We start from the raw sequence: 18,009 nt of genomic DNA, 5'->3' as shown, positions 1-18,009 counted from the left end.
TAGAAAAAAACTAAATGTCCATCAATAGGTGAGCAGTTAAATAAAATGTCATGTATATAAAATAGAACTATTAATTCATAAATAAGTAAGATGACAAAGAAGTCTTTTATGAATCCACAAAAAAACAAATGAGGACGCCTGTATGGAATTATTCCATAATATAAAATTGAAGGAAGGAGGGAGGGAAAAGGGAAAGGAGGGAGAATGAAAGATTAAGATTTGCTGCAACCCCTTTTTGCTGTTATAAACAAGGGCAGAATAAATAACCTCGTATCCCTATCCATCCAGACAAGTGTTTTTAATCTGCAGAAGAGGGTCATAAAAACGCAGAATTGCTGGATGAAGGGGCATACATATTTTTACACCTATTGAAAAATTACTTTCCTAGAAAACTGTAGTAATTCAAACTTCTACCAGCAATGTATCAGAGTAAACATTTTCCTACAATCTTAGGAGCACTGGATCTACTAAAAAAAAATAATAAAGTCAATCTACTCTGGAATAAAATTCTCATTTTAAATTGCATTTCTCTAACCACTGATAAGAATGAAAATATTTTCATGTTCTTTTGTTACTTGCATTTCCTCTTCCATAAACTGTTTGTTCATACCCTTTGGAAAATTCTCAATAGAGGAGTCTCATTTAAGGTACTCTTTGACATTATTTATATATTAAACAAATATGCATATATATAGCTCATGTATATATACTTATATAAAAACTACATATATATTTAAGTCTATAGATTTCTTTTACTTAATCTTATTTTGGGTGCTTCAAGACATACAGAAATTTTTATCATTAGGTGGTTAAATCTGTGATCTCTTTCTGGTGTTCAGTGGCCATTGAGGGGACAGGAACCAGAGGTGCTAGGTGTCTTCTAATACACAGGTCTGTTCTGTACAAAGAATTCCACGTGCCCTGCATGAATTCTGAACATCACACTGAACATACATGTGTATGAAAAAGACAGTTACTATATCTGGTCCCAGAACCTAACTATTTACATATAAATACAATGTACTTCTTAATTTCAGGAATCCAATTTTTGTGCAAATGGAGGGAAAAGCCTTCTTTGTTTCAGAATTTTACCAGAAGCTGTCATCCTTTCTGGAAAGGGACATGACTAGGGCAATGTCATTCTAGGTATTTAAGCTGTAAGGCCACATGTGTAGCAGACTGTAATCATCCTCCACAATGTAATTCTGCATACTGGCAATTTCATCAGGTCTTTCAGTGTATTTCCCCTAAGCATTTATATTCTGAAATATATGTTATACTATTGTTTGTTTATTTCCCCTTATTTTTAATTATCTTTAGAGCATTGTGTTATTTGTAATTGTGCATAGGCAGATGATATCATTCGTGAATTTCACTTCAAAATACAGGGTACATTGCAAAACACGTGATATATGAAAGGTCCACTGGGTCCCCTAAGGTCCAGAAGCTCTACTGTAGGAGAGGAAGACTTCCCGAATTCTAGGTCTCCGATACTCCTCTCATCCCCACTAGGACTGCAGACAAGCCCCCTCCTCTAACCCCACTGCACAGTGCACCTTATTCCCAATACCCAAGGACTCAGTTGCAGCTGTGTTCTCCCCTAACGCTCAGGTCTAAGGCATTAACAGTTGCCCAAAGTTCATTAGACAGGGGAACAATGAAGATATTAGAAGCATATACTCAAGGTACCACGTTCCCACAAGTTGCTCAATGTAAAATCCATCAGTTCTATTTTCATGTTTTTCTTGAAATTACCATTTTAAACTTAAATGACCAGTAACACCAAAGCCTTTATTTATTAAAAGAACATCAAAACAGTAAATTAATCAGTGTTTCAGCTGTGCATGACCAACCTATTTCTTAAAAATGGACTCAAAAAAACATTTTCTCATTTAAAGAAAAACAAGTCTTGCCCTTCAGTTACTATCATAAAATATTCACAGACTTTTAAGGAAAGCATAAAATTAAATGTTTCAGTTTTGCCATAAACTTGTTTATCTGATCTCTCTTATATTAGAGAAGGAATTTATGATCTAGAAAGCACATTGCTGGCCGGCACATAAGATTAGCTGCTGGTTCCTAAAACATATTGTAAAAGAGATCCGTGACATACACCTCCATTTGTATTTTTCTCAAAACAGTCTCTAACATGATTCTGTCACTTTCTGTTTGGTGGGGTTTTTTGTTTGTTTGTTGGCAAGTCTCCATTTCACTCATTCTTTATTAGGTGGAAATTGGCCTGCCTTAACATTCATCTATAAGATATACTGTCACTTTCTTTCTTCTGCATTGAGAAAGGTTTCCTCTTTTGTGCTCGCATGTGCTCATGAGCTTGCTCACTGGCTCTCTCTCACCAAAAGAAGAAAAACACTATAAAATAAGCCTTTAGGACAAACTATGTCTGGGCAGTTCATGACAATAGTTGAGCCGTGTACCTCCACAGGGACACAAAAAGACACTCCTGCCGCATGTTCAGGCTGCATTCCAGGATGAGAATTTGATATTCTTAACTTTCCTTTAATTACATCCAATGACACTACACTACCAAAAATCTACAGAAAGTTTTATAAGGCTGCTTCCCATTTGCTACATTTTCACTGGTTACAACTAATTCATTTTTTTTTTCAAGTTAAATGTAAAACACTAAAGTTCCATCTTTTTGTGAAAAGCACTGCTCTCCAGCTATAACAAACTTTATAGAATTACGTAAAATACTATTTTCTAACATTTCATTATAGAATAAATTTAGTATATTTTATTATGTTATTACAGTTGTCCCATTTTTTCTCCCCTATATTGCCCCCTCCAGCATCTGCCACGCTCCAGAATCCCCCTCCTTAGTTCATGTTCATGGGTCGTACATATAAGTTCTTTGGCTTCTATATTTGCTATACTATTCTTAACCTCTCCCTATTTTCTACCTACCATTTATGCTTCATATTCCCTGTACCTTCTCCCCCTCCTCCTCCTCCTCCCACTGCCCCGTTCATAACCCTCCATGTGATCTCCATTTCTGTGAATTCTGTTCCTGTTCTATTGTTTGCTTAGTTTGTTTTTGTTTTGTTTTTCTATGTTCAATTATTAATAGTTGTGAGTTTCTTATCATTTTACTGTTCATAGTTTTGATTTTCTTCTTTTTCTTAGGTAAATCCCTTTAACATTCCATATAATAAAGGTTTGGTGATGATGAACTCCTTTAGCTTTACCTTATCTGGGAAGCACTTTATCCCCCCTTCCATTGTAAGTGGTAACTTTGCTGGATAGACTTATCTTGGGTATAGGTCCTTGCTTTTCGTGACTTGGAATACTTCTTTCCAGCCCCTTCTTGCCTATAATGTTTCTTTTGAGAAATCAGCTAACTGTCTTATGGGAATTCCTCTGCAGGTAACTGTCTCCTTTTCTCTTCCTGCTTTTAAGATTCTCTCCTTACCTTTAATCTTGGGTAATGTAATTATGATGTGCCTTGGTGTGTTCCTCCTTGGGCCCAACTTCTTTAGGACTCTCTGAGCTTCCTGGACTTGTATGTCTATTTCCTTGGCCAGATTGGGGAAGTTTTCCTTCATTATTTGTTCAAATAAGTTTTCAAATTCTTGCTCTTCTTCTTCTCCTGCACCCCTATGATTTGGATGGTGGAATGTTTAAAATTGTCCCTGAGGTTCCTAAGCCTCTCCTCATTCTTTAAAATTCTTGTTTCTTCATTCGGTTCTGGTTGAATGTTATTTCTTTCTTCTGTTTCAAATATTTAATCTGAATCCCAGTTTCCTTCCCTTCCTGTTGGTTCCCAGTATATTTTGCTTTATTTCACTTTGCCTAGTCTTCATTTTTTCCTTTATTTTGTGGCCATATACAATCATTTCTGTGAGCAGCCTGATTACCAGTGTTTTGAACTATGTATCTAATAGATTGACTATCTCATTACTTAGTTCTTTTTCTAAAGTTTTCATGTTTTTTTTTCATGGGGGCCATATTTCTTTGTCTCTGCCCCTATTACACTGTAAGGGGAAGAACCTTAGGTGTTCACAAGGGCGGGGCAACCAACTTTGCTGTGTTGTTGCACCACATGTGGCAGAGGGGTCCACGTGGAAACAATGCCTCTTGCTCGGCTCTTGGCTGGCTTTCAGTCACTTCCCCTGCTCCCCGCAAGTGAATTGAACCCTTAGAGGGGCTGCCCTAGTGCTGATTCCTGGGTGGGTGGGGTTGTGCCCCATGGGCCTCTCCAACTGACTCTCCTGTGAGACTGGCAGTTTCTCCTCCTGCTGCTACCACCACAGGTTTTTACAACCAGAGGTTTTGAGGCTTTCTTTTCCTGTGCTGGGACCCTGGCTTGCACAGTCGGCCTCACTCCCCAGGTGTCCCTCCAGGCTTATCTGCACATGAATGTGGGACTGCCCCATCCACCAGCTGCCATCCTGCCATGCATCCTTTTCACCCCGGCTGCCCATCTCTGCCCCTCCTACCAGTCTGGGTGAATGTTTCTTCTTTAATTTTGGTTGTTGGACTTCCATACAGTTCAATTTTCTGGGAGTTCTGATTGGTTTTTTGTTTGTTTGTTTTTAAATGGGCTGTTATCCTTCTTTTGGTTATAAGAGAGAGCAAAGCCTACCTACACTTCCATCTTGGTCAGAAGCCAAAATGTCTAAGTGTAGAATAAACTGAAGTCTCAACCTGTGTTCTAGTTTAATACCTACCTTCTTTAATCAACAATTTTAAATGGTGCTTTTTAAAAAATAAATTATTTTACAATTTCTAGTTTCTAAACCAGGTTTATAATAATTATATCACAAAAATAAATCTTAAAAAACATGAGATACTTTTCTTATAGATTCCATTTCAAATATGGTCACTGCAGATCTTAAGAAGTAAATATGTGAAAATCCCAACTAGAGTAAGCTCTCACTTAACATCATGGATAGGTTCTTGGGAACTGCAACTTTAAGCCAAATGATGTATAATGAAACCAATTTTACCACAGTCATAATTGATAAAAACAAGAGTTAAGTTCTTACCACATGTTTCTGGTCACAAAAACATCAACCTTCTAAATAAAGCCCCCAAGCACTTTCAATATTAAGCAGCAAAATAAATGTGAGCTCTACATACATCTAATTCCAGTTACTGGTTTCATGTGGCCTCAACCTCTCCCAGGAGGGTGGGACCCACCCTGGACAGGACACCCTTTCGTCACACGGCCACTCACGCACACACTCACTGAGACTGGGATCAGCTATACACACCAATTCACCCCTCACATGCATGGGATACAGGAGGAACCCAGAGTCCACAGAGAAAACCCACCTAAAATGGGGAGAACTCTCAGCTTGGAAGCAATTTCTCTTTCTTCTCATCAACATTATGTGGCAAAATGACATTTTTCAAAGACCTGCTGTATTCTTTATCATTACTACTACAACTACTACCACTACCACTACTACTACCACCACCACTACTACTGCTACTACTACTGTTACTACTGCTACTACTGCTACTACTGCTACTACTACTACTACTACTACTACTTTTGGGTGTGCAACATCTAAGCCATGAGCTTCTTCTGTGTATTTTGTTGTTATTACTTCATCAGAGACAGCACGTAGTAACCAAAAAGAGGGAAAGTTCTAAAATGTCAATTATGTTTTTTGTTAACATTCTGAACAAACAGGAGAAAAAAGGGTCATTTGTTCACAAGCAAGTTGAAGACCTCATCTGCCACACCGTTCTGACAAAGAAGATCAATAAAATACATGTCTTGCTCCAAGGTTACAACCTGCAACAGGGACACAGTCAGCCCCCGTGAGCATCCTTCCTTACAACAGAACCCCAGTTCTGTTGGGAGGAGCAGTGTGACCAGTCTAAAACAAATGATAATACTCTGCATTCCCTAGCCTCCTTTACAAATAGTCACGTGATATGGTTCCAGCCAACGACCTGTAAGCACAGGGTTTTGAATGAGACTTCCAACAGAACTCCTTAAAGGAGAGACGAAAATCAATTGATACTGTTCCCTTTGGTACCTCCTCTCTTTTGAAAAGTATTCATGGTGGCAGGAGAGTAACAACCATCTAACACAATCGTGTCAAGATCAATAAAACTGCAGAGACTTAGCCCTCACGTCCCTGAATTGCTAAATCAAAGCCAGCAACTTCCTAGGTACTTCCCATTATATGAAGAAATATAAGTCCCCTATTTTATTTAAGCTTCCACTTTTGGAGTTTCTTATGACATGAAGCTGAATTTAATTTCTAAGTGATGCAACCTAATTCAAAGAGACAGAAAAGGTTCTGTGGAAAGCTACAAAAGAAGACACTAGTTCTGACAGAAGCAGGATCGGGGTAAGAGGAGGGGAGTCCAAAGGGTAAATATATAGAGAAAGCAAACATATGAGTTGATTCATTCACTTGTTCAACTATCATTATCAACCACTGTACTAAGTGGTTGAATAAAAGATGCAGTGGCTGTCCCTAAGGAACTTTGAAATGGGGTATAGATGGGTAGAAATAATTACAATACAGACATTTACATGGGGCAGCCACACACAGCCATTCTGGATTGTGTCTACCAGCATTGGTAACTTTTTCTTATACCCACAAAGGGGCCATCCCATCATCAAAGCCCATACTCACAGGCCTCAGCCACTGAACTACAGAAACAGTAACAGAGTAAACACAGGGTACTCTGAGCACGATTTGCATCCACAGATAACGCTAGTAGCTAAAAGCACAATTGCATTTTACCTGTGGATTTATTTGATTTACCCTTCACTGCCACCCCATCCCAATTTTTTATGATGATAAACAACCACACCTTAATGTAGTCTAAAATCAAAGTAACTTCTTTAAAATGGCCCAGAGGACTCCTAAACCTAAACCAAAGTAAGAAACAGAAATAGTTAATATTTTAGTATCATGTCCTTTGATTGAAAGGCCAAGTGTTTTTTACTTCATGTTTTCAGTTAAACAACACTACTGAGTGAGCAAAAATTAAGATTATGTTTTTCGCACTTAAGAGCATAGAGTAAAAGGAGAAAGAAACACAAGCATCTTTTTTTCTCTACTGTTGTATAAACACACACACATCAAGAATAAGCAGAATGTCTTTCAAAACAAAACAATAGGAAATCAGTCTTGGCAGAAAGCACAGGCTTAGATCATGTTGATTTCTCCTTTAATACTGCTAAAGCAAGTACCTGCGTGCTTTCTGGGACCTCCACCTACAGAGCTGTTAGGACAACAGCCAACGCATAGATTTAATTACGTAAGTATTCAGTGCTATCAGCCAGCTGTTGCTAGTACATAATACAGTGACCTCTTTCACTCACTCTCTTGCTTAAAATGGCAAAAACAAAGCAACTGTTGATATAACAGTAATCATAAAATATGCAAAATACTGTTCTCCAAAAAGATTTTAGATAACTACAAAACTCAGTTTTGCATTTTAAAATGACTTACTATATCTGAACTGCTTTTGTGTTTCTGACTTGCAAATTAAGATATCTTTCAACTGTAAATTTAACTATTCCTTCATTTTCTTAAGTCAACCAGGAATTCAACCTTCAAATGTACTTCCTCCTTTATTTCCCATCAAATTTCTCAGTGGGATATGTCACATAATAATCTCCCTGCACTCCCATTCATCTCTGTGTGTTTCCACGATTAGGGAATAAGCAACTAAAGCTTGTAGCAGGAAACTGGTCAAAATCTGCTCTGAATTATATAAGTCTCACCCCTCACTTTAGGAATCAACAGAGAGCTCTTCATTTATGTTTCCAGAAAGCATGTTACTCCAACACCATTATTAACCCCAGACTAGCTGACAGGGGGAAAATAATACAGTCCTAGCAACAACAGAATGTAGACTAAACAGAACCATGACTCAAGACTTGAATAATACAAACTCACATATGGTAGACAAGAAAACCTAACACATAAACAGTAACTTCTATGGAGAAGTTGGGTTTTTGTCAAATCAGCCTTCATCTCACTGAATTACTCAGAGCCAACTGTTCAGCAGGCACTGTTCTAAGGACAAAGGGTCCACAGGCAAGACCATGCCACTGTGTGCACACATCCTACTGCCTGACTCGTCCACAGAGATCCTCCATCAAATTAACCTGTCCAGCCCTTGTACTCCTTCCCCCACAACAGCCATGTTGATTTTCCCCCACTTTGGTGGTATATCTGATGTTCTTTGCTCATTCATCAAAACTGAATTTAACACTCAAATATAAGACAAGTGCTATGATAATAATATAGTTTATCATGTACTTAACATAAAATAATACATTAACAATGGCTCACTGATGCACTGGCAGCAGAATGATGCTAAACTCTCTTCCTAAAAAAGGAAGAACCAGTTCAACCTAATTGTACAACCATGCGTTGAGTAATTACAACTGTTGTGTCAAACTCAAGGCTAAACACTACCAGGTTTTTATCTACAACTTTCTTACCCTCTGACTCAAGATGAGATGCTTCAGTTAATCCAATGGCCAAGATCCTGAAGCTGGCCCAGCACACTTAGTTTGGCAGGAAAACAGGGTCTGGCCATTCACAGCTGAATTTCTGCCAACAAGACTAAGCAATTACTCCAAGAAAGGAGATGAATTCTTACCCTTTTCACTACTATCCTCAGGAAAGAAAACATAGACTAATAGTGACAAACAGACATTTCTCACCTTATTTAGGAAAACAAGGGGCAGATTTCTCCCTAGTCCATAAGCAAAACATCATATTTCTAAAGAGAGTCTTTTAAATGCAATATTTGAAAATCGGAATGCTCATTATCCCTTTGCAAATACATATACAGCCTGTTACTAACAAGGGATTCACACAGGCCTTGGGGTACCATTGTTAGAATAACTGACAAGCAGTCTTATTCTATTAATGGTATCTGTTCCCCAAGGAAAGGAAAATCATTACATGATAGAGTCAGAGGATCAAAGACTCTATGAAAAAGGGTTTTCCTGAGGTCAATCACCCGACCTCACGATTCAACCTAGCAAAGAGCCAAATACGTAAACAAATAATAAAATGTAACCTGCAACAACAGATGCTCCCAAGGGATAAAGAAGAGCACAACATAGAGAGTGATTACCCCTGCAGAACTGGGAGGTTAAGGGGGAGTTAGAAGGGAGATAACCTCTGATATGAGTTCCAAAAGATGAACAGGTTGCCAAGCAGGATTACATGCGGTATATGAGTATGTGTGTGTGCATTTGGGGGAAAGTAAGAGCATATTCCAGGGAAAAGGAAGAATATATGCAAACACACTATGTGTCTGAAAAAAATCACACAATTTAGGGAAATGTAAAATTCTATGGAGGAGTGGCTAGTAAAGAGGTCAGGAATGTAGGCAGCGAATAGATTTTTTTAAATACTTGTTACACCAATATGTTTATCCGTATCCTGTAGCTGAAAATAAATCATTACAGGACATGAAGGAGAGGAAAGCATGAACTACAACAGAAAAGAAGCTGAGGAAAGCTAAAAATCTACTATAATATTAAAAGCAAGAGATAGATAATGAGGACCATAACTAAGACATTAGCAACAGAGATGGAGAAAAAGGATTAAATTCAAAAGATACGGTCTAGTTTGTGGCAACGTGATGAAACAAGAGAACACAGTGATTCACTGAAAGTGCTGAGAGGAACACTCTATTACCAAATATGCAAATAAAACACTAATTCACACTGGGCAAAGGGAAAGCAAAGGAAGGGGTCCAGAGAAAGAAGGAAGAGATACTGAATTTTGGGGACTGTAAGACGCACTGGGCCATAAGATGCACCTAGGTTTTAGAGGAGAAAAAGGGAAAAAAAAATTGAAGCAAAAATGTGGTAAAATATGTAATAACACGAATAACAGGAGCTGCCACCCCCACCCCAAAGCAAACCAGGTAAGCTACATTCAGACTATAAAACACAACGCCCTTTTCCTCCCAAATGGGGGGGGGGGGGAGCAGGGTGCATCTTATAGTCCAAGAAATACGGTACTTTTAGAAGTAGAATCAATCCTCGAGGACAGGGAGAAAAAAAGAGGAAAGAAACAGAGAATCGAGGACCATTCCGAGTCTCTCTGGTGGTGACCACACAACCAAAGGAGACAGGAATGGAAAAACCCCAGCTGGGAACTGGTGAGGTAGATAAAGAAGAGATTCCGATGATCTGACGTGTCGATGAGTTGTCTAAACGGAGAAGTGCAGGCAGGGAACAGTGGGATACGTAGTCTGGATCTTGGGAGGACAGAGTAGGGTCCGAAACAGAAATTTGGGAGTCATCTGCATACAGACCATATCTAAACAATGGAAGTAGATGGAGAAATGGGCAGAGGAAGTATAAACACATATTAAGCACAGCACTACTAAGAAAAAAAATTGCAATAGATAATTCCTGACCGACATACAGATTAAGTCAAAGAGTACAATATTTCGAACTAACTTTTCAAATAGAGGGAAACTTTTTGTTGTGGGCAAGGATAGCTGAAACAATGAGACTGTGACTGGAAAAGCACGCCGTGATTCACTCTATCTGCTACTGACATTTCAAACAATAACATAAAAGCTTAAATTAAATCTATTCAATTAAAGCTATTTTATACAACTAGAAAAGCTAAAATTAAAATATCAAATTTTAAAGAAAAATCTACAATGTGCAGTATGAACAGTCTTAAGAAAACAACTTGTGCTGCCAAACCTGTTTCATGCAAAAGGCCAAACTAAATTCCAGTGTTTTATCTTCCAACGCCAGATTTTTTAATTAAAAAAAAAAAAGACAACTTGATTACTAACAAATCTAGTTAAAAACAGAACCGGTCAAGTTTTTTTAATTTTCTTTTAAACTAGGTAAGTATTAACTGAAAGGAAAAGCACTTCTTTATTCTTAATGACTAAAGTCAACTTTTTTTAAGGTAATTCATTTTACAAATTCAAGCTGAAATAATATTCTGGTCCCTCCCCCAATTTCAATTTATGATAAAGAACTCAAAGTTAAATCCACATAAAGCAAAAAAATATTTTCATAATAGGTATGGCTATCCAATAAGTTGTCTGATCAACAGAATTCTACATAAGGAGCTCTCCTATAAACAGAAGATATTATACAGAGCAGGTATCTTCTGCCTCAGCACACCTTTCTCTTCTGTCCGTTTCTCTTTATACTTCTAATTGTTCTTTCTTGTAATTTCACTGAGATAGCTAAATAACTCCTCCTACATTACAATTTGTTTCTACAGAAATAACAGGCAGAGGTGGCTCAAAGAACTAGAGACTCTTGTCTATCTACTATCAGTATGGCTCAATCTCAATGCCCATTTGGGTTAATAATACACGAGGTCAAACAGAGGTTGACAGTCCATGATCAAAGCAAGCTGGCCATTCTTTCCGTCATTTATATGGAACACACAAGATGTGTTTATTTTCACCAGCCTCTGAATGACCTCCTTTAGGTGGCATGGAAAAGATCCCACATTTCTATAAAGCATTAACTAAAGAGTTTTCTTATTTGATACTCTCGTTAAGAGCAAATTTTTCTTTGAAACTTTTGATCTCTTTCAAAAACATTTTTGTTTGCTCAAGAACCCCTCAAGTTAAAGGCCATATGTCTAAACCAAATTGGTGTAATGAATGAAACAAAGACAGGGCAACTGGCAAATGCTCAGGAGGAAGAGAGGTGCACACAGTAGGCTGCAATCACAGATTGTGAGCTCAGCGATTTTTTCAGAATTAGTAAAGGTAATACCACTTAAGATTTCAAAGTCAAAAGGCAGCAAAAAATATATTTGAACCCCATTTTTGCTATTTAAAACCCTTATTCTTTTATAAATCTGAATGTCATTTATACTGACACTATAAACCTCTAGTGATTGGATCAACTAGTAGAAAGCCTGAAAAGATAAGACAGCTTGCATTTTCATACCAGGTATTCTGACTAGACTAAAGAATTATTTAAAGATAGAGTGTTTTGTTATTGGTACTAGGTATTATTACTTCCAATAGCTTGAAGCCAATATTCTCTCTGACCAGTGTTCAATACTCTTCCCAGTAACATTTATACTGTGACGTTGCAAAACTGGTATTTTGACCACCAGTACCACCAGGAGAAATAGTCCCTCCCTCCCCACAAAAATCAGTCCATGGTTATCTTGTCAGAAATTCACAATCAATTTGTGAGCCTTAATCAATGAGACTGTATTAATCACATGAAAGAGAGCAAGTCCCTCAGAGTCATCTTTCTTTACTCCTGTCAAAACAAGCTGGTCTACTGCCTGGAGGCTCATGAAAGATAAAAAAAACATTGTAAGGAATTAAGGACAAATACTTATTAAATACATTAGAAGAGAAACAAAAGCAGATAATCAAAAATGATGACAAACAGAGGAACGAGTGACAGAGTGAAGCAATCGGTTTCATAGGGGGTCCAGGATAGGAAAAAATAGGCCCAGCCCTTCCTTGTAAATCTTTGTGTTGGAGCATAAGGGATTAGAAGGAAAGAGGAAACACCGTATCCGACTCTCCTCGAGTTTACATCTTGCCTCACGATAATGGGGCTGCTGGGAGGCAGGGGGAGGGGACTGCATACCACAGACCCACTGAAGAGGAACGACAGACCAAGACAACAGAGAAGAAAAATGGGTAGCATGACAAGGCGGAACAAGTTTACAAACTATTCATCTTTGCTTTTCTTTGTTAGGAGATGATGACAAGGGGGGAAACATCTCAATAAAGCAAAATGCTTGACAGAGTAGGTAATCTATCTAATCTCTGAAAATTTTTAAGTGCATAAATGTCACTTGAATTTGATGTTTTCATGTCAATTGTGCTTTTTACAGCATTGTATTTACTTTAGAAACAAACCAATGTTAGCTTCGGTGTTAAAACTAGTTGTGATTATCCAGAAGTTTTCAAAGCCATTCTTTTTAAATTAATCACCTATAATATTGTTTTTAAATTTTCGTTAGAATGAGCAGAAAAGTACATTTAAAGGAAACTGTGCTGGACTCTACTAACTCTGCAGTATTAAAATGACAAACTATTCTTACAGGCTGTCTCACTCAGTCATTAGAACACCGCATCGTTACTCCAAATCCATTCATAACACAGTTTACACTTATAACAAAACTCATTAACACAAGTTAGAGTTCTTAAACTTTCAGAAACCACCTAGAAGCACATCCATTAATTAGATTACAAAACTGAAATTACAGAAACTCAACTCTCTGAGCTCTGCACTCAGGGGTATCAGTAGCACCTTTATATCTTACTTACCTTTCCTATAGGGAAAAGATAGATAATTGAGACTTTTCATTAAATAAAAAACATGCTTTGACAATGAGCAGCATCCAGTAAATATAACTCTCTGCTCTTTAAGTTTCCTTCTCTTGCTCCTTAATATGTCCCCAATTCCCGTTTCACCCCACATCACTACTGCCCTCCTCCACCTCCCACCACGGACCTGGAGAGAACTCTGCTCTGCTCCTTCTGTGATTCCTGCGTTGAGAAGGCCATCACATTCAACTATCACTTCTACGCAAATAATATAGAATCTATGTCACTAAGATGATAACTGCCTCAATTCTACGATTGTCTACCTGACATCTTTATCTGGGAAGCACTGTAATAAAATGACTAAACATGCAGACTCCTTGTTAGATTTTCTAGGTTAACATCCCACCTCCCTGGCTGGTGTGGCTCAGTGAGTTGGAGCATCATCCAGTAAAACAAAAAGTCAAGGATTGATTCCTGGTCAGAGCACATGCCTAGGTTGCGGTTCGGTCCCCAGTTGGGGTGCGTAGCAGAGGCAACTAACTGATGTTTCTCTCTTACATCAATTTTCTCTCCCTCCCTTTCACGCTCTCTAAACTCAATGAGCATGTTCTTGGGTAAGGATTAAAAAAAAAAAAAAAGAAAGAAAGAAAAATCCCACCCTACCATTTACTAACTGAACAGCCCTAGAGAACTTCATCTGTGAAAGACAGGCACTTCATCTATAAAATCAATATAAAATTGAAATTTACAATGCAATAGCCTGTAAGAGTTGAGATAGATAATATCCAATTGATATAAAGCACTATGAACAGTGCAAGCTACAAAGAACACAATTAATATAGATCAAATGTTATCTATTACTTTATTACAGTCTTTAGCTGTGACTTCACATACAAGAAAATCAAAACCAAAACATGTCTTTCCTCGAAATTGAACTCCCTTTCTGGAATTCCCTATATCATTCTAGCAAGAGAGCTAAAAGTCGCATTTAACGATGCTGAAAGCATAAGGAATTCTTTCTCAAATCGATTTGTTCCTTCCAACTCTGAACCCCGCCACCCGACATGAGGCCGTGGGAACCCAGACCACCGCAACCCTGTCCCACGTGGACTCCCGACTTACACTCTTATCTACGCCCAACCATCCTCAGCACTGCTGCGTGACACGATCCTCTGAGACCAAGGGAGCAAACACAGTTAGAAAATGAGGTTTTTCTTTTCATTTACCATTTATAATAGTATAAAAAATAATTCTGCACAGGTAAAAGGAGAAAAAATAGATTAAAAAAAATGATATTGGAGACCTGGCTAGTGGGGCTCAGTGGACTGAGTGCCACCATGCGAACCAAAGGGTCTCTGGTTCGATTCCCAGTCAGGGCACATGCCTGGGTTACAGGCCAGGTCTCCAGTTGGGGGCACATGAGAGGCAACCACACACTGATGTTTCTCTCCCTCTCTTTCTCCCTCCCTTCTTTATAAATAAATAAACAAATAAATAAAATCTTTAAAAAAATAAAACTAAATAAATGATATTGGAATAACTTGGTATCTACAATGTTAGGATAAAATATGTAAAAGATGGACAGGAGCTACATAAAGAAATTATAATCCTTAGAATGTCAAAAATGACCTAAATATCTTATTCATAGATTGAAAATCTCATAACAAAAAAGATATCAATTTTCCTCAGTGTAATTACAATCAAAATCACTTGTTGAACTTAAATCATGATACTAAATCTATATGGAAGGGCAAAGGAAACCCAAGACACTCTTAAAGAACACAAAAAGGCATTAGCATTCTCAAATACCTAAGCCTAATATAAATCTATACTAATTATGACTGCATAGAAAAAAGTGTAAAGAAATAGAGCAATAAAACTAAATAAAACCCAGAAACAGACACGAGCACTTACGGATACTCAGCATATGACAGACTGGGTAATACACAGATAAAAGTAGAAAGGATCAATTTTTAAAAAAACAAAACCAATTATATTAGAAAAATTTGGTTTCTACATTAAAAAAACTAATTTTTTTAAATTTAAAATAAATTGGGACCCCCTTCCTGGCACTATATAAACACACAAACAAAAAAAGATATCAACTCCACATGGATTATAAACCTAAATGTATGGAATAAATCCATAAAACTTTTATAAGAAAATATGGGAGAATATATTAACTTCAGGTTAAGAAAAGATTTCTTAAACAATATGAGCACAGACCCAAAAGTTTGATAAATTTTAAACCAGAATTTATCTTCATCATGAGATAACCACTGAAGAAAGTGAAAAAATAAGCCACGACCGATATCTGCAACATGCATAACCTGTAAGGATTAGGATCTAGTCTACATGTAATGTGCTCCCACAAATAAATAATAGACAAGTCAACAGATAAAAAACATTTTAAAAGTCATTTCACAAAAACAGAAAAATTCAAATGGCTAATAAACATTAAAAATGCTCAACATTATCAGTAATCATGGAAGTGCAAATCAAAACCACATTGAGATACCATCGCCACCACTAGACTGGCAAGTTAGAAGTCTGCCCATGTCAAGTATCAGCAAGAATTAAAAAATGCAACTACCGCCCTGGCCAGGTGGCTCAGTTGGTTGGAGTGTCATCCTGTACACCAAAAGGTTGCAGATTCAATCCCTGGTCAAGGCCCGTATTTTAAGTTGTGTGTGCAATCCATGGTCAGGGTGTGTACAGAAGGCAATTGGGGGTGTGGGTGTGTGTGTGTGTGTGTGTGTGTGTGTGTGTGTGTGTGTCTCTGTCTCTCTCTCTCTTTCTCCCAAATCAATGAACATATTCTCAGGTGAGGATTTAAAAAAAAGAAAAACAACTACCTACATTCATTGGCACTGATGGAATGAATACTGATACATGCATTTGGGAAAACGGTTTGTCATTATCTATTAAATTTTGAATTCGTACATATCCATGATCCAATTATTCAACTCCTAGTTACAGACCCTAAAGTAACCACTGCACATGTACACCAGGAACCATGTTCAAAACATTATAGTAGCAAAATATTCAAAATATGCATATAACCAAAGCACTGGAAAAACGCAAAACTCTACTAAAAATAGAATGGATAAATTGAGGCGAACTCATGCAACAAGTAACCAGAGTGATTTTACACCCATCGGCATGGTTAAATCTGAAGGCGGAATGCCTAGGAAAAGAAGCAAATATCAGAACACAGGTCAAGTCCAATCAATTAAAATCTAAAACAGGGCAAAGCTAAACAACCAATTGTTCAGAGAAGTAGTTAATAGATGGTAAATTTACTAATAAAAATAATGGAGTGACTCACAGAAGTCAGGATAAAAGTTACTTTTTAGAAGCATAACTGAAAAAGGGACACGTGAGGGTTTCTAAGGTTTTGGTATCACACTGTTTAGGCTGAGTGGCAAACATATTGGTATTAATTTTATTATTGTTTTTTAAACTATAGGTTTCATAAATCATGTATGGGTATTTCATAATAAAACCAATTTGAGGGAATAAGGAAACGAGTTTGAGAGTGAAGTCAGGAGGTGAAGAATCTTAACTCAGGCAGGGAAAGCAAGAAGAAAAACAGGACGACAGCTCAAAGGGGTACATGGGCGTGATTAGACCTGAGCATGTTTAATACCAATGACGAGGCACCAGTGGAACTGCAAAGGTTAAAAACATGGGAGAATTACAAAATAATTTATAAAATGAGATTTCTAAGAAGGAGGGTGGAGTAAGGTTCAGAGCACATATAAAAAAAATACTTCTTTTACTTCAATTTGAGGGAACAAAGCAAAAAACAAGGACTTACAGGCCCATCTCCCCCAACAAACTGCATTCCCTCTGATAGCCAGGCCGTGCAGTGCCAATGGGCAGAGAAGGGAAAGAGGTGAGGATTGCTTTGGGTATTTTCAAAAAGTGCAGGATGCGTTCCCTGAGAAGAGCGTGTTGTTGTTCCTTAACAAATATTCTGATCACCTATTAGCTAACTTCACAAATACTCAAATCACCTATTAGAAAAGTCTACATTAAAGTTTCCTTCTTTATCAGATAAATGCAATAGAATGTTAAAAGTCAAAGTCATGCTTTTTAAATACACACTGAATATTTATATTAACAATGTTTTAAAAGCTAATTTCCTTAAAATAACTATTACCTCACTTATAAAAAATCAAGAAAAAAATCAACTTCTACTTACTTAATTGAGTTTCTAAAGTGATCTTCAGCCGGGTTTTTTACAGTACAACTATTCAGGAGCCACAGATCTGCGTCTGATGCATTTTCTATTAAAAAAATGAATACGAGAAAGAAAAGTATGACATTTAACCATCAGAAGTATCCAAGGGCTTTCTCAGAGAGCACTGGGCCCGCTGGGGTCTCAAAAGCAGACAGAGGCAGAGAACAGAGTCAAGTAAACAGGCAATTGCAATAGAAGGGCTAACTGCTATAACACGGGAATATTCATGAGAAATAAATATTAAAGTGTATGACCTGTGCTATTATCTTTTCATGTAAAATATAAGGAGGATCATCATTTGCTTCCTATATTTTCAATACTTGAGAGTATTCAATAACTTCCAAAAACTAAAGTGTAACTGTCCTCATCTGAGCTCTGACCATGAAATGACCCCTTTGGGGCTGCATGTTAATATTTTTCAAGTACATGTATTATCATACACTGAATACTCTCCAGCTTGAGAGTTATTAAAAATATAATTTGTCTTCCTTGAAAAAAGTTAAAGA

The 18,009-nt window shown here is 37.4% G+C and overlaps 1 protein-coding gene across 2 annotated transcripts in view; it reads right to left on the bottom strand.

Annotated features, from left to right (window-relative positions):
• The window catches only part of CDKAL1 (CDK5 regulatory subunit associated protein 1 like 1), a 667,880-nt gene that overhangs the window by 530,504 nt on the left and 119,367 nt on the right, over positions 1 to 18,009 (bottom strand). For both annotated transcript variants that reach the window (XM_053668249.1, XM_053668248.1), the window contains one exon: positions 17,465 to 17,549. In XM_053668249.1, coding sequence (XP_053524224.1) covers positions 17,465 to 17,549 — 85 coding nt within the window. The remainder of the gene's footprint in view (positions 1 to 17,464; positions 17,550 to 18,009) is intronic.

This window comes from Artibeus jamaicensis, unplaced genomic scaffold (genome assembly GCF_021234435.1).
Source record: "Artibeus jamaicensis isolate MK-2021 breed Jamaican fruit bat unplaced genomic scaffold, CSHL_Jam_final contig_482, whole genome shotgun sequence".
Taxonomy (NCBI): Eukaryota; Metazoa; Chordata; class Mammalia; order Chiroptera; family Phyllostomidae; genus Artibeus; species Artibeus jamaicensis.
This window is presented reverse-complemented; position numbering and strand designations above follow the sequence as displayed.